The sequence below is a fragment of the Aythya ferina genome (genome assembly GCF_964211825.1).
Source record: "Aythya ferina genome assembly, chromosome: 1".
Classification (NCBI taxonomy): domain Eukaryota; kingdom Metazoa; phylum Chordata; class Aves; order Anseriformes; family Anatidae; genus Aythya; species Aythya ferina.
In genome coordinates, this window is record NC_140296.1 from 168,451,660 (window position 1) to 168,475,319 (window position 23,660).

At 42.1% G+C, this 23,660-nt stretch overlaps 2 protein-coding genes and 1 long non-coding RNA gene across 7 annotated transcripts in view; 2 read left to right on the plus strand and 1 right to left on the minus strand.

The window, feature by feature from the left end:
- TMEM19 (transmembrane protein 19) overlaps positions 1-16,483 on the minus strand; it is a 28,556-nt gene extending 12,073 nt beyond the window's left edge. Inside the window, exons 1-4 of one of the 4 annotated variants that reach the window (XM_084500823.1) lie at positions 16,350-16,483; positions 13,386-13,566; positions 12,795-12,873; positions 3,466-3,616 (exon numbers count right to left, since the gene is read on the minus strand). In XM_084500823.1, coding sequence (XP_084356949.1) covers positions 3,466-3,595 — 130 coding nt within the window. In that variant the 5' untranslated portion in view covers positions 3,596-3,616; positions 12,795-12,873; positions 13,386-13,566; positions 16,350-16,483. Of the gene's footprint in view, positions 1-3,465; positions 3,617-3,700; positions 3,850-3,873; positions 4,268-12,794; positions 12,874-13,032; positions 13,065-13,385; positions 13,567-16,349 lie in introns of those variants that run through there. The other 3 variants (XM_084500824.1, XM_084500821.1, XM_084500822.1) reach the window with 3 other exon arrangements.
- On the plus strand, positions 5,900-10,160 carry LOC311429643. Its single transcript, XR_014688318.1, has 3 exons — positions 5,900-5,936; positions 6,569-6,979; positions 8,523-10,160. It is a non-coding gene; the product is annotated as an uncharacterized lncRNA (long non-coding RNA).
- A 5,392-nt stretch (positions 16,484-21,875) lies between the features above and the next one.
- The window catches only part of ZFC3H1 (zinc finger C3H1-type containing), a 38,827-nt gene continuing 37,042 nt past the window's right edge, over positions 21,876-23,660 (plus strand). The window contains exon 1 of one of the 2 annotated variants that reach the window (XM_084500616.1): positions 21,876-22,607. In XM_084500616.1, coding sequence (XP_084356742.1) covers positions 21,986-22,607 — 622 coding nt within the window. In that variant the 5' untranslated portion in view covers positions 21,876-21,985. The remainder of the gene's footprint in view (positions 22,608-23,660) is intronic. The other variant, XM_084500617.1, reaches the window with a different exon arrangement.

Below are 23,660 nucleotides of genomic sequence, written 5' to 3' on the forward strand. Positions count from 1 at the left end.
TGAGTTTTCACATGAGTGTGGATTTTAGATTTACACGTTTTACTAAATGAACGGTACACATGAGTTGAGGGGTGGCAAAATTGACAACGCATCTCTCTGCTTCTGTTTACTTTGTTTACTAGCCACGATAATTTAAACGAAATGAACTTCCTGTGCTATGGCTATATTCAAGTATTTGACTGTAGCTTATTATTTTTCCTCACAGAACAATTCATAATGCATTGCATTAAAATCTATCAATTCACTGCTTTCATAGAATCATATGAAAACAGTTCTACATAATCACAGTTTCTGTATTTGAAAATAATACTGCATTTTTGGAACTGAAGAAAAAAATGACTTCAGGCCTAGTATTAACATCTAAGCAAAAATGGCTCATCTGTTATCTTTGTTACACAGAAAAAAAAAAAAAAAAAGCCAGTTTAGAATGTTTTGAAGTATTTAATTGGAAAGTAATCAAAACATTTTACAAGAAAGGATTGCTTTTAATGATATTCTCCACTGACAATTTTTAAATTTGAACACTTAAACCACCAAGGGAGACTATTTGAACAACTCCCAAACAAAATAAAAATGGTTTTCAAAACTATAAATGGTTTAATTTTACAAACAAAATTAATTGAATAAAAACTACTTTGACATATTTTATTTTAAAGATACTTACTCATCAAATTATCTACAGTGCCTTCTAAAATATTTTTTCTTGAGTTTCCAGTTTGTCCCTTTCTTAGTCATTCAAGTCATTATGATGTGAATTTAAAAGAGCTTGTAGAACAGGCAGACAATGTCCCACTCAGCTGTCATATTTAACACGATTCCATAAAGCACCAGTGTCCATAGCAACTTATCTTCTAAGGAGATGATTTATCATCAACATCCTAAACATATTTGTTTCCTTCTAAAATTCCAGAACACTCACTAAAATAAAAGCTATTAATAAAGCTAATAAAGGAGTTATTACTGTCCATTTAGAGGGTATATTATTTAAGTCATAGGGTGACTTAATAAATCTACCGCCTTAGCAGTAAGAATATAAGTATATTAATACCAACTTATTTTTACTTTAAATTTGAAGACATACATTTCATTGGAAACAATCTTAGAAGTACATATTTTAGAACATAAAAATTTCAAAGTACAAGAAGAAATTCTTGTTATGAGTTAAAAAAAAAAAAAAAAAAGTCTTCTATTTCTGCAGCCAGAGAGCCAAGAAAGCTATTGATTATGTCCTGAACAACACAACTTGCTCTGATAGAATTTCACTTCCAGAAAAATGACAAAGTCAGTAGGTGAAAGTGACATAACTGTTGTCTAAAACATTGTCCCTCTCCATTCTTTTAATCTTGATACAAAGCTCTCAAAAATGTATCTTAAGCCGATGACTATCCCAGCCAGATTTCAAGTGAGTTTCGTTTAAAAAGCCCAGAAACTTACAAAAAGTTAATTGTTGATGCAGCTTTTGAGCTAAAACAATAAAAAACATGAGGGATGATTTTTTGTATCTGCTGTACGAATATATGACATCACAAATCTAGCATTCAACTGGGTCTCCATCTGATAGAATAAACATTTCACACAGGCACAGCAGCTTGTCTTGTTGGAAAGCTGAACACGATGGTTTTCAACACAATGCTTCCATCAGCGGTACCTACAGTTTTGCAGCTATGCAGGCTCATTGGTTTAAAGTAGGGCAAATGCATCTGACAGTGAAACACTAGTCATTGCAAGCACAAAGGTTCTCAAGATGAACAAACTTCTCTTCTGTGTACTGGAAAATCCCAATGCCGCAGCAGGCATGCAGGTGAGCCTTGCAGCCAAAGGTTGACTCATAAACTCAAAGCAAAAACACCACCAGGTGTACAGGAAGCGATCTCCAATGCTGCGTAGCCTGGTATTGCTTATTACAAACCAAGTAAGTTCTTGGTATCTTGACTGTGAGCAGTATCAGAACATAAACAGATTCTCTTGGGCTAGTTAATGAACACAATTTTAAACTTTTAAAACTGACTTTGTTGTATATCCTTAGGGAAAAACATTGTTAGTACTAAGTTACTACTATTATATTTAGTAATTAAGACTGAGATAGAACATATTCAGTACTTTATTATGGATTCTTTCATACTTCCATTTTACACATATGTTGGTGACTTTTTGGTGCTTAACCATTACTATGAACTATAAACAGTAAATTAATAAATGACTGCTTGTAGCATATTTTTATTTGTGGTAAATTTCAGTGCTTTTACAGGTTGAACATCAGTTCTCTCTCCTACTTCATTAAGCCCACTCCTACTGTATGTTTCATTCCCCTTCTCAAGCCAAGGCATTGCCATGGTCTCAGAGAAACAGACAACAGAAGTCCTATGTCCTTCTTGTTCCGTAGTCCCTCTCCACAAAGAGGGGGAGTTGACTCTAGTCCCCTCCTTCCTATCAGTCCTTAGTCCTGATACATGTGGTATCAGGGTTCTCCACTCTATCAATTCTCAGTCATGTTAGACAGCAAGGACTGGTATACCCTGACTAGTGGAAAAACTGGGAGAGCTATACCTGTAGACAGCAGATGCATAAATTACATCATTAAAAGCGTGCTTCAGACCAACTTGGTTACCTCAAAATGAAATTAACAAAACCTGTTTGTCAAGCCTGCTTCTTGCATACCTTCTGTGTGTCTAGCATCCCTCTGCAAGCCAAAGAAGAACTGTCCACATAATACAGATTTAATGCTGTAAGAGACCTAATAGCTACTCTAAAACCTGAAACAGTGAAAAATACTTGATATCCAACTGCTGCTGCAAGAGGCAGGTTATACAGGTGGTGTATTTATTCTAGCTCCTTTTGAATCCAAGGTGACACCTAGCACCTGGGCGCGCTCATGCTGCATCCCTGGGCAATCAGCAAAAATGCCATGACACTGAAGCTATTCCTGCATGAAATTAGCTGAGATCTTAAGGACGTGTGTTTACGTGTCCTGGGAAAGCAGTTAAACTCTTCTGGGCTTGAACTGATGTTGCAGGCAGTAGTGCTGTGTTTACACACTGCTGTAAAAATGGCCCTAGCAGGACAACAGCTCACAGAAAGTACCAGTGTCCCTGTAACCCTACACAACAAACACACACACAGCCCACTCGACTTGCTTAAATGGAGCAGAGCTGACACTGTGTACCCGTGCATCCCTCTCTTCTTGCACTATTTCCTCTGTTTCTCTTTTCCTTGACCCCAGAACTCTTCCTGCATGCCCTGTTCAAAGCCTGCAGGTGCATTTCAAAAACTTTTCAGTAGGCCAGTGCTCGCTATCGCTGCTCTCCCTGACAGAGCAGGGTACCAGCTCCCGGCAGGACTCGAGCTGTCAGCTGTACCCAGGAGGAGAGGGCTCTGCAGGAGCCTCTTCCATGTTCCTGGGGCAGGAGTGGGGAGAGGAGGAGGCAAGCTCCGGGCCCCAGCCCGGGACGCAGCCTTTGTACTCACCGTAGTAGGTACTCGCCGTCATGGAGACGATCCAGAAGGCCAGGGAGATACAAATGAGCAAGCTCAGGATGATGATGTTCGCCAGCATCTTGAGGTACTCCTTGAAGAAATCCTCCTGGTAGCACGACATGGAGAGCCAGGAGGAGACCGCCTGCAGGGGAAGCACAAGGCGCAGCGCATCAGCCACACCGCCGCCCCACCCGCCCCGCGGCCGCCGCTCGCCCCCGGCACCTACGGGCATGGCGGGGGGCTGCTCGCCACCACCGGCACGGCGGCGATGGCCGCCCCCCGCCCGCCACACCGAGCGCGGCCGGCGCCGGAGCGACCCCGCACGGCGCAGGCTCGGCAGCGGCGGCGGCGAGGGCAGGGACGAGCTGCGGGCGGCCCCCGCCCCGCCTTCCTCCTCACGCCGCCGGCCTGCAGCCCGGGGCCGCCTGGGGGTTGGTGTGGGACGGGCTCGGTGCGGCCTCGCTGCCGAAAAACCCTCCGTGAGGAGCCGAGGGTCACTACTGCGCCGTGCCGGCGGCCATCGCGGCCGCTGGGGCCGCCATTTCCTCCCTCCCCGCCGGTGCCGGCGCAGGGCCGCGTGTTGAGTGTGCACGCGGTGTGCCCCAGCACCGCCGCTCGTCTACGTGTTAAATGAAAGAAACCTTTATAAAATAAAAATCCACTTTGCCTCTCTGTGGAATAAAACCAGAGGGATGGCGCTTGATAAGGATATGAGTGTTTTGATGAGGTTTGAAAGGTGGTGGAGTTCACTGCAAAGTTCATCAATGCACGAAAGACAGACTTGAAACACTACCCAAATCCAGCGTGGAACAAAAACAAGCCAAACCTGCCCATTAGCTTTTGTGAGGGCATGCCAAAATCACTTGCAGAACACTTGACTATAAATAAAGCTAACACGAGTTATTAGAAGGACTCTACAGCTCCCTCTTCCACGCCTAAGAGGCTTTGTCAACAAAGCCCAGGAAGATGTGAAGCTCCACAACTTTTCCAAACCCCTCCCTTTCTTTCCTTTGATGCTGCTACCTATGAAATAAGATTTTAAGCATCTCAGAAGAGAATTCCGAGGTAACATATTCAACAGTTGTTCTGTGGAAAGGAGGCTACAAAACCTTAAAGCTTACAAACACCCGCACAGATGAGTCATTTCGTGAACACCAATAACTTCAGGTGCTTATTTTCACAGAATTGAAACAGCAGCAGAACAGAGTATTTAAGTATTCAGTGAGCGGCTGAGTAATGGGAAAAAGTTAATTAAAATCTATTTTACATAGAACAGATAGCACATTTAGTTACGGGCTTTGGTTGTCTTTGAGGAACAGCAGAAGTTTTTAAGGTTGAAAATTCTAATGAATAATCTTCATGTAAAAATTGATAGTTTTTTCTATTGGATTTAAGAATATTTCTGGCACACTAGCACCTGACTCATCTTCGAAGCATGTTCTGCTTTTCATTCAGCATCTGCAGTAAATTTCTAACAGGTTGAGTACACAGTCCAGCTTGTGGAATCTTTTGCAACAAGAGCTTTGATATATTTTTGTGTTGTTATGAATGAAACATTCAGTTATCACTTCGGGCTGCTTCTTCAGATGTTGTCTAAACTAGTGACCATATTCTGTAAAGGCCTACTGATAGCTGATTCTAGCTGAAGAGAAGTAGGCCTGTTCCAGGGGCTAAACACTTGGGCATTTACAGTGTATTGGCTGTAGGCAAATAAAGACAAAACTTGGGCCAGGTGCCTTGGACAAAGCTGAACAGACTTCATCTTATTTTCTACTATATTTATTGATAACGCTGACTGGGAACACCCATTTTTTGTCTTAAGTAGAGATCCTGAAAACATTAATACTAACGTAGTAGAACTGACTTTGGTATATCTAGCCTTCCTTTTTACCTCTAAATTTTTAACTAAAACCCCATCTGAGATCTGGATTTGAAATCCTGGGATCAACAGGTGGGCTGCTTTGTAAGAACAGGACACCTTTTGAAGGATAACACCAATACAACATTGCTTAGATGCTCCTGCCATAATCTATGATAATGACTTTTGATCAGAGCAAGATCAACTCTTTGTAGACTGGTGGATGAACGAGTAGCTGCTTGTTTGGCTGTAACCAGCTCACATAAGGGTGTTCATTCAAACACACCGTTAACTGCAATAATGCTTTATTCAATTTATTGCTTACATTTTGTTTTCCAACCTGTTGTATTGGGCTTATGTGGCAAGGTTTTGGTAGTGAGGGGGCTGCAGGGGTGGCATCAGTGAGAAGAGTCCAGCAGCAGCCCCATATTAAATAAGGACCAGTTTCAGCTGGCTCCAAAAGGGACCTGACACTGGCCAGAGCTGAGACATTAAGCAAAATTGATTATGCCTCTGGGAAAGCTTATTTAAGAAAGGGAAAAAGTGCTGTGCAACAGCAGCTGGGAGGGAGGGAGGAGTGAGAACCAGCCCAACAAACCTCAAGGTCAGTGCAGCAGGAGGTGCTCCAGGCACGCAGCAGCAGTTCCCCTGCAGCCTGTGGAGAGGCCCCTGGTGGAGCAGGCTGTCCCCTTGCAGCCCATGGGTCCCACATGGAGCAGATCTCCACGCTGCAGCCCCCCCATGGGTGGAGGAGCCCCCGGTGGAGCAGGTGGATGTGGCCTGGAGGAGGCTGTGGCCCATGGAGAGCCCCTGCAGGAGCAGGGAGGGGGTCTGGGGGGAGCTGCTGCCCACCCGTGGGGGACCTCTGCTGGAGCAGTTTGCTCCTGGGGGATGGACCCCGTGGTACGGAGCCATGTGAGGGACTCCATGGAGAGCAGGGGCAGAGAATGACCGTGAAGGAGTGGTGGAGATGAAGCATCATGGACTGACCACAGCCCCCATTCCCCTGTGCTGTTCAGGGGAGGAGGAGAGTGGATGGGGGGGAAGGTGTTTTTAGTTTGCTTTTAGTTCTCTAAAAATGCACTGTTCTCGTTTGCTAACTATAGGCAATAAATTATACTAATCTCCCTATGCTGAGTCTGTTTTGCCCATGACAATAATTGTTGAGTGATATCCCTGTCCTTATCTCAACCCTTGAGCCCTTTCCATCATATTTTCTCCCGCTCTCCCTTTTAGGAGAGGGAGTGAGAGTGGTTACGTTGGAGCTCAGCTGCCCAGCTGAGTAAAACCACCACATGTGTAAGAGACTGATGCTGGGATTTCTGATGGAGGAAAAAAAGGTTCTTGCAGGAATCATACAGCCTCGCTGATACCAGTGGGACTGTACAACTATGTGACCATGATGAATCACAACCTACCAGCTGATGCAAAGAGAAGGCATGTTTGTGGAGCTCTAAAGGACCCTTCATCTTCCTTTGTAGCTCCCATACCTGAGCTAAGTAGAACTCTTTAGAGACACGTCAGACAATTGCCCTTGCTTATTCACAGACCTTGAATCTTGGTGTAAAGCCACAGCTGCTGCTCTTAGAGTTTACAATAGCAAGAAAAGCAAAACAGAATACAGCTCTTGATGCCTGGCATGCAGAGGTGATTTCAGTTACAAATTCTGTAACAACCATGGCATGAATAATGTTGACTTTTACCCCTATTTCAGCACAGAGATGTCTGTGTCATGTGGCCTTGTGCATCCCTCTTCCAGGGTTTTTGATCATATGAAACCTAGATAAGTTCCTGCAGTTGCTTAATATACATTAAGTGTTAGGGCTAAAATAGAAAATGAAAGAAACCTGAAATTAGACTTCTATATTTGGAAACTGAAAGAAGTAGACACGTTTTTGAAAATAACTAGTCTACACCATTAACTGCTGTTAACCCAAATGCTATGTTTAAAGTCCTGTTTTCTAAATATTGCACTTTGTTTTTACTAGGTCCTGCAATAAAAATAAATAAATAAATAATAATAAAGCAGTTTTAATGGGCAAAAGTTATTTTTAATGTACATCTGGATGATGACAATAATGTGAATTTAGAATTCACATACTTAAAATACCATCTTGAATCAGTTTCAAGTATTAAATCACATGCAATATGTACATTTCATAAACAATATTTACTTATATTTAAAGAAACATTCCCCATTTGTGCTTACATAGCTAAAAAGCTTGATAATTTAAAAAAAAAAGGCAAATAACTGTTGCTTGAAAGCTTTTCACTACACTTTTATATACAAATACATACTTGAAGTAAGAAAAATCTGACAAGTTTTTTTTTAAAAAAAATCATTAGACTTATAAGCAACCCGGGTATTCGGATGAAGAGTTCCTTCTGACATTGTACCTAGGGCTATAGGATGCAAAATACAACCAGTGCAGAGTCTAGAATTAAAAATAAGTATGGTAATTTAAAAGGACACAGGAATGTGAGTTGAGCAAAGGCAGCATGACAAACTGAAGATAATAGCATGCTACTGTACATAGCATGCTAATTAAAATTAACTCTTTCGCATTCAGTCTTTTCCTAGGAATAAATGGGAATTTAGGTGATTTGCTGTAATATAGAATAAAATTTTCAAAGTTTCATGAAGATACTTTGAAGCAGCTTTATGTTCTGCTTTTCTTTTCTGCTACTTTTTTTTTTTTTTTTTTTTTGCTCTGGTATGGTACTCTCCATTTCTCTTCCTTGCTTAAACGTTATTCATGTTTGTGAGGACTCTGTTTTTGTAATGTTATTCTTAGTGGTATAAAATTAGTAGAAAATGCTGATCCTACCATGGAATAATCCATTGTACCTCCCTCAGTAGCCTGTTTTACAAGATAAATATTTTTTTTATAGTAGAGGAAGGATGAAAGAGAGATGGCCACTGTTTTTTAAAAACTGAACAGATGACATTGTTAAAAATTTGGAGATAAATATTGTTTGTCTTATAGTTAATATGACAATGAATGCAAAGGAACCCCTTGGAAGATCTTGATTTTTACAACTTTATTTTTCAACACCACAAAACCCCACCATATTTAGACATTAACTTTTATGCTTTAATTTCCATGTTAACACTCCACAAGATTTTCGATTTATTTTTATTTTTTTACTATATTTTAATGGAATCATTTTTTTTCTCTTTCCGTTTTAGGAGGGGGAGTGAGAGAGTGGTTGTGCTGGAGCTTAGCTGCCCAGCAGAGGAAATCCACTACAACTATACAAAAGAGATGTGGATGAATGACGAAGGTTTCAAGAGTTTCAAGACGGTGTTGAGAGCTGGCAGCTGAGGCTCATGCTCCCATGGTATTTGGCACTGAATGAATCCAAGGTGTTTGAGAGCTCTGCCCCATTCGAGAGGCTCCTATCAGCATGCGTTAGGTAGATGCTACAGGACTTTATGGTGGTGCAGAGCACATCTGGGGTTAGATGTGTCAAGCCTTTGAACACATTTGGAGCAAAACTGGGAGGCTAGGCTCCTCCAGGAGGAACCTATCTCATGGCAATGAAAACTGCTTTGAGAAATGAATGCCAGCATATGTTGGATGAGAACAGCCATGGGAATGGCTTCATAGCTCCCCTGTTGTTCTCTATCACCTCGCCAGGCAGAGCACAGTCTCTGTTGACGGAACATTAACTATGCAAGGAAACAGGAGTGGCTGGCTTTTAGATTTAGATAACTTTTAAATGGTACAGAATCATTAAGATAAATACATTTTTAGCCTGTAAAAACACATGTCCTTCCACTTCTGCCACAACGCAAGTGGGTGTAACCTGTCATCCATAATGATTTTAATTAGCAGTTTCATCTGTTTAGGCAGACTGGGCAGAAGTGATGGAACTATGCACATATATTTTTCTGCATAGATCACACTGTTAGATTTAAGATTTTCAGAAGAACTATATCATGTTTACCTCTACAATATCGAGCAGAATTGGAGAATTCTGGAAAATACTGCTAGTAACAAGGCCTGAATTCTTACAGGCTTGCCAAGCTCCCATTGATTTCAGTTGGAAGTGAGTGCCTGAATATCGAAGGACATAAGCTGTAGTCTTTTTTTAAAGGGAAAATACTTGGAAATGCAGTCCAGAGGAAGGGCAGATGAGGGCTACTAAATTGTTGAGCTGGGTCTTCATATAAAGAAGGCTTCAGGTAAAAAATAAAAATAAAAAAGTAAATCTGTAGCATAGAAAAGAGGATTGCAAATAAATACTGTATTTTTCACAGTGGCAGGCAGAATGCTTGAGGAACTGGTGGAGAAAGGGTGGAGCATGGGAAGAGCCCTCAGGCAGAACGAGAGGTAGGAAAACCTTTGCTGAATGATGACAGCACAAAGAAAAACATTGGTAGGAATGCAGAAGTGATAATATAATGAATGGATGAACAAGGGCAAAGTAGATGCTCCAGCACACTTCAACCCCAAGAGATTTTTGACTGCAGGCATGACAATTCCATCAAAAATTTCAAATCAAGTGCATTAACCTCCAAACAGCTTGGAAATGACAGGAAGACCAATGTTTATTGACCTTTACTAGTCATAACAGAACGAGGCAGAACAAGGATTGAAATCGGGCTTACTATTCTTAAATGACTACTCCAACACCAGACTACTGTCCCTTCTAAGGCCAGTATATTATATGAGTTTTGTCCACACTATGTCCTGACTTCAGGAGCCAGCAAAACCAGCTGGAAATAATGTTCTGATTTTAGCACATCTACATTCCCCCAAATGAAAAAAAAAAAAAAAAAGTTCATAAAATTCCTAAATATTTATTCCCTGTAGAGAAACCATGCCAACAGGCTGTCAAGTCCAACTGTTTGTTGAATTTATGTTTCACTCTAGAGACTAAAAAAGTACACCAGTCTACAAGCCATTGGAAGATGATGAGCAACAGGGAAATATCCAACACACATTTCAAATATAACCTCCTTAATGGGATGGCAAACTATACTTTCCTTAAGCAGTTGCTCAAGAACTAAAGCATACACAGTGTCCATGTGAAGGGTTTTAAACTAAGACATTTCAAGCAGTTGCTCATCATGCCTTTATCTGTGTCTGAAATAAAACAGCACTGAACGATGCAATGAGCTTTAGCAGGAGTAACCCTCCCAGCATAATCAACGGGTGGTAGTGCTTCAGTTACCAGGTCTCTAGTCAGGGCATGACTTGTACCGCCTCCTACTCGTCTCTTTTCCAACATCATTTCAATTGCTCTAAGCGAGAGGCTCCACTTCTCTGCCTTTTCCGTGTGAAGGGGGGCAGGATGCTTTCATAACAAACCAGAGCCTTACATAAACTCTGGGATGAAGGCTTTGTGGCTGTGCAATGAATGGTGCAATGCCCTTCGAGGCAGTGAAGATGCGTTACACAGTGTGCAGATCTGACGCAAAACCTCAAGGCAGATGCTGCTAACACCATCAGGCTGATGTGGTTTCTCACTAATTACTATTTTAAAAGCAAGCTTGCAGTGAGAATTGCTGCTTTATTAAAGGAGAAATTGGCTCTCAAGCCCTAGTTAAATGGATTTATTTTCTTTCTTTTTTTTTTTTTTTTTTTTTGCTGCTTGTTCCATATTAAATTTCCATTTTTTTTAATTGCTCCTGAGAAATAAATATAGAAAATGTTATTTTTTATTAGTGATATTTTTTTCAGAGTGGTAAATCACAAAATGCCTCGGGTTTGGGTTACCCTTACCTTGTAGACACATCTTCTTTAAACCAGGGTATGAATTACACTAGTACTAGTATATCATAATCACTGGACAGACCTGCTGTAGGCTACAAAGCCAGCTTTCACTGAGCTGGTAAAGACACATAACAGAGAAGCACAGATGACTAAGGCACTGTCCCTGATAGTACATCTTGCTTCACCTGCCTAAGCCATGACAGTTTGCACTGATTTTAGATGCATGGATGAAAGTGATACAATTGATATTTCCGGTGGTAAGGAAGTTCATTTCAGTTGAATTATCTAATGAATACTGATGTGCTACTGGTAGTTGTGATAAAAATAAAAGGTAGTCACCGCTTCTCACATTATTGAAGGTAGTCTTCATTTTTATTTGTTTCAGTTTATTAACATTAGAGGCACAACAGAGATTATTGTTTATGTACAAAATTCAGGTCTGACTAGGGAAATACAAAAAATAGCTTTCAAAACTCTTTTTTTGCAGTTATATATCCTTCATTTAAATTTATAATCCATTATATAAGATCTAGTGAAGCATGCAAAATGCCTCTTAAATCAATTTCAAAGCAACTTTATTTCACTGTTTCAGGTTTCTAAAAGCATGAGTTAGCAGAAAATTTAGTATCAAAAGCAAACTGAATTTTAAATGGAATGACTTATGGTATGAAGGCAATGGTAGTATATAAGATTATGGCTGAATGTTATACCACGACCGAGAAGCTGGAACATCAATTATGAAGATACAGCTCAAGTACTGAGGGTGTTCTGTTTCTGAATTAGTAACACACACTTTGCATTTTTATAGCAGTTAAGTCAGAAGAGGTTAAAAAAGCTTCACAAACATTACATTCTGCCAAAGTTTAAGGGAGGGGAATAACATGGGAAACTGAATCAAGAAAAACATGAAACCAGATGATCTGCCAGTTCTTTCATATGCAATGAAACATTATATTTATTGAGTGTTTTATTAAACATTTGTAAAAGATGCTTTGAACCCTAACCACGGTCTTTGGATTCTTCAATAAAATCCACGATAATTGTGCTTCAACTTTTACCTCTCTAACTACCAAAGGAACTAGACAGTTCTTGAGGGGATTATCTACCTTTGGGGTGTACCTGGATTAAAACACATAGCATTATGAAGCCTTCCATGCATCTCAGTTATTGTAAAAGCCTGGAATTAATGTGGTCTTGGAACACAGAAGACCTACATACTGTAATAAGTACATAGTAAATATGTACTTATTACAGTACATATGAAGAATTATTTGTTGCATTGTACCTGGACAGTTCAGAGTTTTCTGTTAAACCAGATACATATTATTTATTTAGACAGACATACAGGAGGATAACACATTTGTTAGGTGCAATACAGATTCAGCTACGTTTTGCAGATCGACAAAAGCAGCAGGTTCTCTGAGGCAACAAGCTGCATTTCAGAAGATACGCTCTTTAATAATGAACAAGTTTTCTGTCACTAAATACTCATGCAAGTACAATCCTTTTGATTTTGTCAGTGCAGAATTTTAGTGCTGGTTCACCCAGGACAAACACTTGCACATCCAACTTTAACCACTGCTGGATCTGAAGACTTTTTCACTTTAGGAATTGTACAATTATGTAAGAAATGCAAAGAATTCCTGAAAATAAAACAAAAACTGTAGAGTAAGGAGCAAAAGTTTTGCCTAAAAGGGTTGTAATAATGAGTTAAAAAGTTAAGCAGAAATATCCCTTACCTTTCAATACTTCTGCTCAGTTCAGATTCTGCAGAAGTTGCATAGCACAAATGTTTCAAAAGCAAGATGAATTCAAGTCCTATGACAAAAAAAAAAAAAAAAAAAAAAAAAAGATTTTCAATATTTTCAACAAGTCTTATCAGAAGCAATATTCAACTGCCCATTCAGCTTCTTTGCTGTGATAATTCGTCCACGTTCTTTCAGTCACAAACAGCAAAGTGATACCACAGCAACTCACCCAGCCATGAAGCAGATCGGAAGTGGAGAAATCAAGCTAACAGAAAGGGTGGAGCCCAACCCACTGCTCTCACACCAAGACAGCAATAATTAAGGGATTTCTTTTCTTGTTCTGACTTCAGAGATCCACCCAGTGTCATAAATTGGTATTGAAGTTGCAGGGTGCCCTATCAGTGCACGAAACACTCCAAGGTATCATTTCCATTGTTTTTATCTCAGAAAAGGTTGTATTTTTGACTAACATCCCCCATACCTCCACAGTGCATTCTTAATTTGCTAAAGGAGTCTGCATATACTCCCTAGCATTGTCATAACAAAGATAAACAAAAGATGGTGCTCTGCTTTTCCACATACCTCTGAGATATTTCAGGTTTTGGAAGTCTAGGACATCACCATAACAACTAGAGGTTATCTCATGGCTTCCTGTATTTCAAGTCTTCCTACATTTGGTATTTTTTCTTGATGCCATAGACGCTGGATAACATGAATGCAGAACGGAAAACTACTTCAATGGAAACAAAATCTCAGAAGAAACCTGAAGACAACACAAAGTGAATATTTTTAACATCCTTGATTATTTTAGTAGAATGTGTCATGATTTTTTAAATATATTTTGCATTCTTCTGTCTTGAGACATCCATCCTGCTTTTATGAACCTCCCAAGTGTGAGTCTGTTTAGCTACCTACAATTTATTTTATATGTTTGATTTCTTTTACATCAGCTACTGATTAGTTGTAAGCTGGAGCTGTCCCAGTCTTTTCGAACTAAGTATTTGTGTAAAAAACTTTTTTTTTTTTTTTCCAAAAATTTCAAACTCAAAAGATATTTTGTCAAAAGCTTTTGACAAAAAGTGCTTCCTCTTGCAATTGAGGAATTGAAAGTCAGCACTACCACACAGAAGAGCTTTTGATTTTTTCTTTTTTTTCCTGAAAACTGACTTTACGGTTTCACTGGACAATGCTCAGATCCTAGCTCCTAGATGTAACTAGTAATGAAAAGTGCTCTGTACAGTCAACAGGCCAATAGTACCTGCTGACTGAGTTAAGGTACTATAACTTTTGCAGAAATGGTTAATGTTATGATGTTCACTGACTCAGTGTCTTAGGATCTTAGGACACTCATGTTGTATATATAAAAGTTACGTTGACCCTAGAGAAGCCACTCTCTTCCTATTAATTAATGCAAGGAAGTGCTGTGTGTGCCCCCTGTGTAGTCAGTTAACATTAGGTGAACTGAACCAATTGGTAGAAAAATTTTTCTTTGTCCATTAATTAAGACAATTAATTAAGACAGAAGGTCTTGATGATAAATGTATACTGCTAAATAAATAAACAGGACTTGGGAGCAGCTCAAGCACTTGACCTCTCTGTAACCCACACTGCTTAATTGCAAATTTATTCTCCAGGAGTAGTTGGACTGCTCTGACCAGCTGTTTCTAGGAGGTCCCCTAGAGACCGGGCTAGTCTTGAGCACCAGTTGCCTTTGAGGCCAGGAACTGGACCCAAGCCCACTTATTTAGCAGTATGGAGCCTTCTGTACTTTGGAAATATCATTACTGTCTTCTGTTTTCTTGCATTGTTAAAGATGTATCCTGCCAAGTGAAAGTTCTGAGCTTTCCTGAAGATAAAAAAAAGGTTTTCAGAGCTAGACAAAGCAATTCAAATCATTTATTTTTCCTACATATTTCAGATTAGGCTGAAGAGTAACAGTAAAGTGCTGCAAATAAAGCTGAAAACATTGTCCTGGCACTGAGGTTCATGTTGTACCTATTTGCATATAAATTCAATTTTCCAGGAGTGTAGTTCCTACACTTTTCACAGCTAGCAACTGGAAAGTAACATGCACACTTCTTTTTGTATTATAATTTATTGTGAATATATTTTTGAAAATTTAGCTCCTTTTTGTTGGCACATTTAACAGTATAAATTCTCAGGCAGCCTGGTGCAGCAGGTCCAATGGGATGCCTTTTTCAGCTGGTATGAAAAGAAAAAAAAAAAGAAAGAGAGAGAAAAAAAAAGAAGAAAATGTATGAATGGTATGAAAAGAAAAAAAAAAAAAAGAAAAAGAAAATAGTTGCTTCTGCTGCTTTTTTTTAATTGAAAAAATCTGCTGCTTTTTTTGATTGATTTTTTTGATTGAGAAAAAAAAACAACTGATATTCTGGTCCTGCATCATCTCTTAATTCTTACTGTACCTCACCCTGTTACATCCCTCCTTTTAGAAGGGAAAGCCCAGCATATTTCCAACTCACAATTAATTGAGAACAAAACCTACTCCCGTTAGCAGCCAGCATTTCTCTTCTTTGCTGTCCTGCCCCTTCAGTTGGAGACCCACATGACTGTTTTGCTATGACAGAACAACTCCGGACACCCTGATCTCAGAGGTGTTCCCCTACAGAACCCACACGTTATCCTTTTTCTAGACGGGTCCTGTCCTCCTGGCTCCTCTGGGCATCTAGCTGCAGGGTGTGCTGTCTGCACTTCTACCAATGGTCTAGAAGCTTATTTATTATTGCCAACCATCTCTTTGGCACAAGTTGCTGATCTTGCTGCTCTGACTCGCACCTCATGCACAAGGGCAATCAGCCACCCCTTACACTGGTTCCTGATACACCTCTGGGGTTGTGCATGATTGTGGGTAGCTTTGAGAACAGTGCAGCTGCTTAATGTCATCTGGTGCTCCTGTTCCAAACAGCTGCTATGCTGAAGGTCTGCCACAAGCCCTCTCTTTCAGTAATAGTACAATGCTAAACTTGTGTTTCTCCTTATGATGATATCACACAAGAGAATGCCTTAACTGATCAACCAGCCAGGAGAGCAGGCCCTTCTGGCCTGCAGGCTCCTGAACCTGTTCTCACCAGCCTCATCACCACCTGCTTTTCTTTCAAAACCATCTATTTTACAGGACCTGCCCTCAGGAGATGAAAATGCATGCTGGCGGGGCCAGGGTGCCTGTTACACCTCAGTTCCTTTTGGCCTTCCCAGGACAGCTGCTGGCTGCACCTCAGGTTCCCTTCCCTTCCCTTGCTGGTGTGACCCATGCGCTGGCTCACCCTGGCAAAAGGGGGTTAATTACAGTAGTACAACAAGATTGGTTTGCTCCACATTTCTCCAGTAGCACATAACCGTACTGCAGCACTAGTCCTGTTCGTTTGGTCTACAGCATTAGGCAAGTTGTTCAAACCAAAAGGGCAGCACACCCAAAACCACAGAGACCCGTTGTGAATTTGTAAGTGGATTTTATACAGATGTCCAAATGCTGTAACTACAAATACTGTCTTGTAATCATAAATGTTCTCATGATGGGTAGAGGCCTACCTCTGCAGACATGCAGATGCTACCGTCACCAAAAAACTCTTGAGAACTCCTCAGTTCAAAGTGCCCCTCAGACTACACAGTAACTGAGGGACTAATTTCACAGGAGAAGTTGCCCGGATGGTCTGTAAAGCCTTATGGTTCCAACAGCATTTACACTGTGGACCTGTTGAAAAGAGGAATTTTTTCATTTAACTAGACTATCCAAAATTTGTGAAGAAACTGGCCTTAAATAGGCAGATGCTTTACTATGGCCTCAGGAGCCCTGTGAATTAAAAATGTGCACTATCACCTTATAATGTTTCAATGGGTAAAGCCATAAGGTTCTTGCACACCCCACCTAAACCACTGCATCAATCCAAGCTACAGATGACTAATAATGTTATGTGGAATTATTGGAAGGCTCTAATTAAATGTGTGAGGATTATTCACTTGCAGGTAACAGAAGCCTTTATAGAACATTCCTCTGAACTGTGTCACTCTCGGGAGCCCAGAGACTTGGGTCTACACGGAGGTGACACACAGATGACTGAAGATCAACAGAATGGAACCCATAAAGGCGCCATGTCCTCTAAGAGTCAAGTCTCTACAACACCACATGAATTATAAAAACACCGTTCTGTTAGTTTACCACAATGGTAAAGACTTAGATGTTGTGCAATGTTGGGTGTGTTAGTGTCCCTCACCACTCTTAAGAAGGCGTCTCCATGCATCCTACAGCATGTAGTTCAGTATAAAGACAAGTTTGGAATTCCCACAGGGCAGAAATTACTTGTCCAAAATTATCCCTGATGACAATAAATAGGAACTGACTCAATATACATAAGCATGAAGCTCCAGCTCTGCCATCCACCTGGGACTGGATGCACCTGAGAACAATTACTACGTGAAAGCAAATGCAACATACTACATGGGGCACAGTAATTGTACCCAAACTACTAATTCTTAGAATGATACTAGACAGTTATTTGATAACTCACTAAACTGTAAATTGAGCTCGTCTTCTATACCTCTCACAGGACCATGTTATATTGGGTATGTAAACCCAGCTATTTAACATTTGACATCTCTTCCCTCTGAATATTATCAAAAAAGGCAAGCTATTTCACAGCAGGAAAATTTGGGGGCTATTATGCTTCCCATGCATGAGGTGGCAAAAGCCACCTAAGCTAGCTATTACTTAAAGCAAATTGGTAATAACACTGCAGATCATTTTTACCAAGTAACAACTGAGATGACTGGCATCTGTACAATCAAAACAGATTAAAATTTGGCTTTATGCTGGCTCATAAGGATGAAATACATATTGTAGTTGGAAAAGACTGTTTTAGCTACATGACAGACAACTCCAAAAACATTTGTGATTTGAGTGAACACATTAAAAAAAGAGGCAGCCAAAGCAAAACAACCCAATAATTGGAAAGAGTGGAACTGGTTTGAAAACATTAAAAAATGTAGGATTTATAGGTTAATATATATATATATATATATATATATTACTACTACTGGTTGTATTGTATGTGTTTATTCAAATAATTATCCGTATGGCAACACAGTGTATTAAGAAGTACAGAGGTACTGCTGTAACCACAGTAATCCCAGACTTGCAAATAGGATTTGTGTACCTTGACATGAAATGAACAGAGAATGAGAAATCCAGAAGCTGATGCTGGCATATGCCTAAGTCCAGAGGCAAGGACAGACAAGACAGCAAGGTGGTCTTCAGTAGAAGAGCCACGAGTAAGACACCTGCATCTTGTCTGCAGCACCCTGGGGATCTCTAAAGATTGTGAGAGGATAAAGTCTCAGAGCGGGGAAGGTGGCAGCAGGCCTCCCTAGGCTTAAAAGTTTGTCAAGGACACAGCAGTCTGACAAGAGAGAGAAGCTGAACAGACATAGGTTGATGCCCCAGGGTTGCAGACAGAATCATGAGGAACACATTGCTCCAGCTGCTGTGACAGTCTCCTCCTGTGCAGATGCCGCTCTGTCACATCAGGCCCCTAGCTAAGCAGAATGTATTTGCTGTAACTTTTTGTATTTTTGTTTTAAGTCAGTTTGTGTCAGTAGAGGGCTGAACCTCTGTGTGCTCTGTGCTCTCTACCTGAGCTATAAAAATAACCTACTTCTGCCTGACCTGAACCTGCGAAATAGACTGCATATTTATTCCATAACACCACAGAAAGAGTGATTTGCTTGAAAAGCGTTTTGTCAAAATGCACAAGAAGTGGGGTGATACATTCTGCGGTATTTGCACTTGAGAAATTACCACTTATGTAACATGCAGAATTCATATAAATTGAGATGACAAATCATTTCTTTCCCAGCTAAAGAAATGCAGTCTCAGTCAGACAGACTCACAGTTATGAAGGACAGGTTAAGAAAACTCCTGGTCAAAAGGAGTCACTTATTTTTATCCCCTGTGGTGTCTCCAACAGCTTATATCTTCACTCAAGACCAGTACAAATAAATAATTATTCTCTTATGACCCTTCATTCCCTCCATCCAAAAAGTTCTTTAGTAAAGGCTCCTTTTACTGTTGCAATAGCTAACTTCTTGTGTCCAAAACCAATTTCATCATCCTTTGCTCAGAGTATATGCTGTAGGAAATACTACTTTAAAAACGTTCATATTGAGGACTATTAAGAACTGAGAAAGACTGCAGAACGTGATAACATATTGTCTCTAATTGTTTCCACAGTGCTTTTAACAGATACTGCATGTTCATATAGATGAAAATGCTATAGCACACTTTCACTTCCCTCATCAGAAAAAAAGTCTCCTGTGAAGTTGATGCAAGGTTTATATTTTTCACTTCTCATTCCAACACGTGACATGCAACCCATGGCAGTATTTACATTTGATAGAAATGGTACACTTGATTATATTATTTTAAAGCATACTAATTTGAACTCAGTTTCAGATTTTCTCTTAAATATGTAGGGAAGTAGTTAGGAAAAATGTGAAAATATCAGAATATTGGACATGGTTGTGTTTAATCATCTCTACATTTGTATACCTGTATACATTGTAGAAAAAGACCACAGACTTTTGTTCTGTGAAATAGCACAAACATGACATTGGCTGTAGCAACCATGATCCATAAAACAATTCTCTTATCTGGAGAGGAATCCAACTACAAGATATTTTTGTTTAACAAAATCACATGCATATGTTAAAACAGGAAATGAAATAAAAACACTACAGAATATTTCTAGTTCTGTATTTAGATCAACCATGATTACATGTGTACACAATTTAAAGAATTAAAGAAAAATAATTATCCCAGCACAGGACAAAATACACATTATACACTCACTGTGGTCTTTGGTGTTGACCTAGATATATTACTTTTAAGTACAATACAAACTCAGCAGAAAAAGCCTACAGTCATCTTTGCCTTAAAGAGGGCATGAGCTATGCGGTTAAGTTTCTGACCTTGCTTGCTTACTCCTCAACATGACGTTAATTTCTATGAGCCCTTACAGAGAGGCTTGTGTAGAGTTTCAAGTGCCAATGAAGGAGTTCCTCAGTTGTAAATCTCAGGGGATAAAGGAATGGGCATTGATGTTCCATAGAAGAAATTGCAATTCTTTCTAGGAACATACAACCAGAAGTGAACTTCCACTTGAATATGTGTATTCCATCTGAAGTTATCTGCAGCAATTATTTTATGTTCCCAGAAATAAAGCCTCCTCCTCCAAAGGGAAAAAAAAAAAAAAAGCTTCTTGTATGTACTTAATGAAAGACTGAACTCACAGAACCACCTCTTCCACCAGACACTATTATAATCTCATGTAAAAACCTGAAATCACATTTTAACATCTCCCAGATTTTAAAGAAGTCTTTATTAGTAACTGATAGGTATTGAACAATTGAACGCTTGCAAAATGTCGTTTGTTTTCTCATCACTGAGTGATGGTTGTGAGTGAATGGTATCAACATGGCTGATGTATTTTTTAGTATTAACTCAGCATAGGTATCAAAAATAAAGATTAGAGTCTACTTTCTGGTTTGAAAAGCTCTTAGTTTTCTGTAAAATGTCTGATTTTTATCTCATACCACATACAAGCATCTCCCATTTTTATCTTGTATTTCTAACTCATCCAACGAAAGATTTCTTAAGGTATTTGAGATAATTTGCTCAGGATATCTCATGGTGAAAGATTTGATTTAAAGCTTCTCATGAGACAAGTAATTTCTATCTATCAGTGGGCAGCTATCCCTTCTATTCGAATATAATTCATTCTTTTTCTCAATCTTACTGTCTCCTCTTATTTGTCCTTCTTTTTACATTCATGTGTGTTTTGAAGGTATAAACTGAGTTCAGTAAGAACTTATGTACACTTAATGATTATTTTGAAATTGGATATTCCTTCTTAGATATAAGTCTCTAAGCTTCTTTCTTAGGAAGATTTATTCACACAGGCTTCTTAGATGAACTCTGAGCAAACATATGACAACAGTCAATGAAGTGGAAACACCACATGAAGTTAATTTCCCATAGAGCTGCTACTTCTGTGCCACTACCTTAGTTTTGTAAGCATTTTCCTTCCCCTCTTAAAAGAGGCTGATACTAATATCCTTCTGGTGTGTGAGAACACTTAGGAAGAAAGTTAACTGTAAACTAGAACCAGATATATGCAAAATCCTGGGATGCCCAACCAATGTCTGCTGGGAGGGAAATTTCTGCAGCTTATCATTACTAGATGTGGTGAAATCAAAACATTTATAACTACAGCAGATCAGATTGCAGACACAGAAATCTGACGCTGCTCCAGATACCTTGCCTGACCTACAGCAGAATGCTTTCAGTATGTCTTATTCTGTTCTAGTCTAAACAAAGCTCATCCTCCTGCCCAGGAATGTAATCATTGCTTGCCTGAGAGTGCCTTGCTATGAGATGAAGCCCTTGAAATGCACACTTTGGACCAGAATACTCAAATCTTGAAGTCAGATAAAAACACGTGGTACCATTTTATTAATTTTTATGTAACTGCTTTCCACTCTGGGATGCTCGCTTTTTACTTCTGCCGTGGAGGCTGGTAGAAGAGGCGAGCCTCCCTGAAACCTCTGAAGGCAGCAGCAGCTCAGCCCTGGGAGGGCCGGCGGGCAAATGGCGCCCGGGCGGGTGCGGGACACCGCCGGGACACCGCCTGCCGCTGCTGGAGAAACCTGCACAGCCCGGGGCAAGCCGGGCACCAGCCCCACCAACGCAGCAAGGACACCCGCGGGGGTATGGAAAGAAACCCCCACTGCCCACACCGCTCAGCACCCGCCCAGCCAGCGCCCTGCCCTTCCCTTCCACAAGATGGCGGCCACCCCCCCCCCCCGAACCCCTTCCCCAACATGGCGGACCGAACCCCATTGGCTCCTAGCGGAGGCGGGATCGGCTTTCCCTACCCCCGGTCGGGGCTGAGGACTACATCACCCAGAGACCCCCGCGCGGGTGCTCCCCCCGATCTCCCAGCCGTTGCGCAATCCGGGCGCTGTCTCGCGAGAGCGCGGCGCCGGGCGGGCGGCGGCAGTCGGCGGCGGGGCGGGGCGGGGGCGAGGCGCGGGGCCGCGCTGCTCTGCGCTGCGCAGGAGCCGCCGCCGCTGCTCGCGCTCCGCCTGCCCGGCACCGTTGGCCTGGGGGCCCCATGGCGGCCGCGGAGGCGGCGGCCGCGCCCGCAGAGGCGGCGGCGCTGGATCCTAGCGGGCTGTCCCCGAAGGAGGAGGGCGAGCTGGAAGACGGCGAAATCAGCGACGACGACAACAACAGCAGCAGCGGCGGAGGCGGCGGCGCCGGGCCCTACGGCGGCTCCGAGCCCGGCGGCCCGGCCGGCAGCGCCAGGCCCTACTCCAGGCGCCGGCCGCCCCCCGGCCTCCGCGGCGGCCTCTCGCTGTCGTCGTCCGCCCGGCGCTTCCCCCGCTCCCGGCACCAGCCGCCGCCGGAGCTGGGCCACCTGCACGGGCACGGCGGCTACCGGCCCAAGGACTCGTTCCGCTCCCACCCGCCGCCGCTGCCGGCGCCGCGGATGCCGCCGGGCCCGCACCCGGAGGGCGGCCCGCGGCTCTCCTTCTGGGAGCGCAGCCACAACGCCCTGGACCGGTTCCGCTTCCGAGGCCGGCCCTACAGGGGCGGCTGGCGCTGGGGCAGGAGCCGGGGCGGCGAGCGGGGAGGCAACCCGCCGGGGAGGCCGCCCGGAGGAGGAGGAGGAGGAGGGGGAGGCGGCGCCGGCTTCGGCGGCCAGGCCTGGAGGGAGCCCTCGCCTCGCAAATGTATCCTTCGGAGCGGGGGGCGGCGCTGCCCGGCGTGGCCCGAGGCTCTGGGGAAGGAGGGAGGGAGGGAGGGAAGGAGGGACCCCGCCTGCTGGCAGGGGCTGCTGGCAGGCAGGGTTACTGCTGGGAGCTGCCTTAGCGAGAGGGGGGAAAAGCGTGGCCCGGAACAAAGCCCTATAGCCCTTCAGGACCCGGGGGCTGCGTTTCTAGCCCCAAATTGCCAGCCCTTCTGTTAGGAAGCGGGCTCGGGCTTTGGCGAGGCGCTCTGAGCGGATATAATTACAGCGGAGTTGCTGTAAAACGCTAAGCTTGTTAATTTCCCTTATTGGGCAACGAAGGATCCGCTGCCTGTTTTTTTTTTTTTTTTTTTTTTTTTTCATTTTCGCTTACAGGCCCGCAGAGGTTGTTACGTATAGCTAAAGCCAGCTTTACAGCTAAACCTCGCTTGACACAGGACTCTGTGTGCTGAGTGCGTTTCCTATGGGAGGTTGGGGAAGGTGGGAAAGCCACGTTTCTCTGCAAAGCCATGCTCTGTGTTTCTTGGAGGGTGTTCTCCTCTGATCGCTCCTAGAGAGCTGATGAGGTGGCTTTGAACACTTTTAACACTTTCTCCTTGTAAGAGTGGGAACTGCAAAAGCACTGGAAAAACCTCTCATTTTCCAAGACAGTTATAGAAAAAACAACTCGTGAAACATAACTTAGGGGCAGCGTGGCACGGAAACGCAACCACTTGCCTAACGGAAAACAGGCAAATGTAAAAAATGGAAACCAAAAAAAGTGAAGCAAGAGAAACAGCAGTTAAAACTCCTAACTCTGTTCTGTTGTCTGCTGTACTAGTAGTCAAAGGATGTGCCTTGTTTGCTTGGCTGTGCTGGCAGTCCCAAGGAACAGGGATTTTTTCCAGCTTGTGCCAGGGCTTAAGGCTTTGAAAGCTGATCATTGGAGCCTTGTGTTACTTTAGATTACTTTAGATCCTAGATTATTTATCAGTGTCAACTGTTCTTCTTTTGGAGTGGGAAGGGAATATGTAAACTAGCAATAAAGAGCTATTTA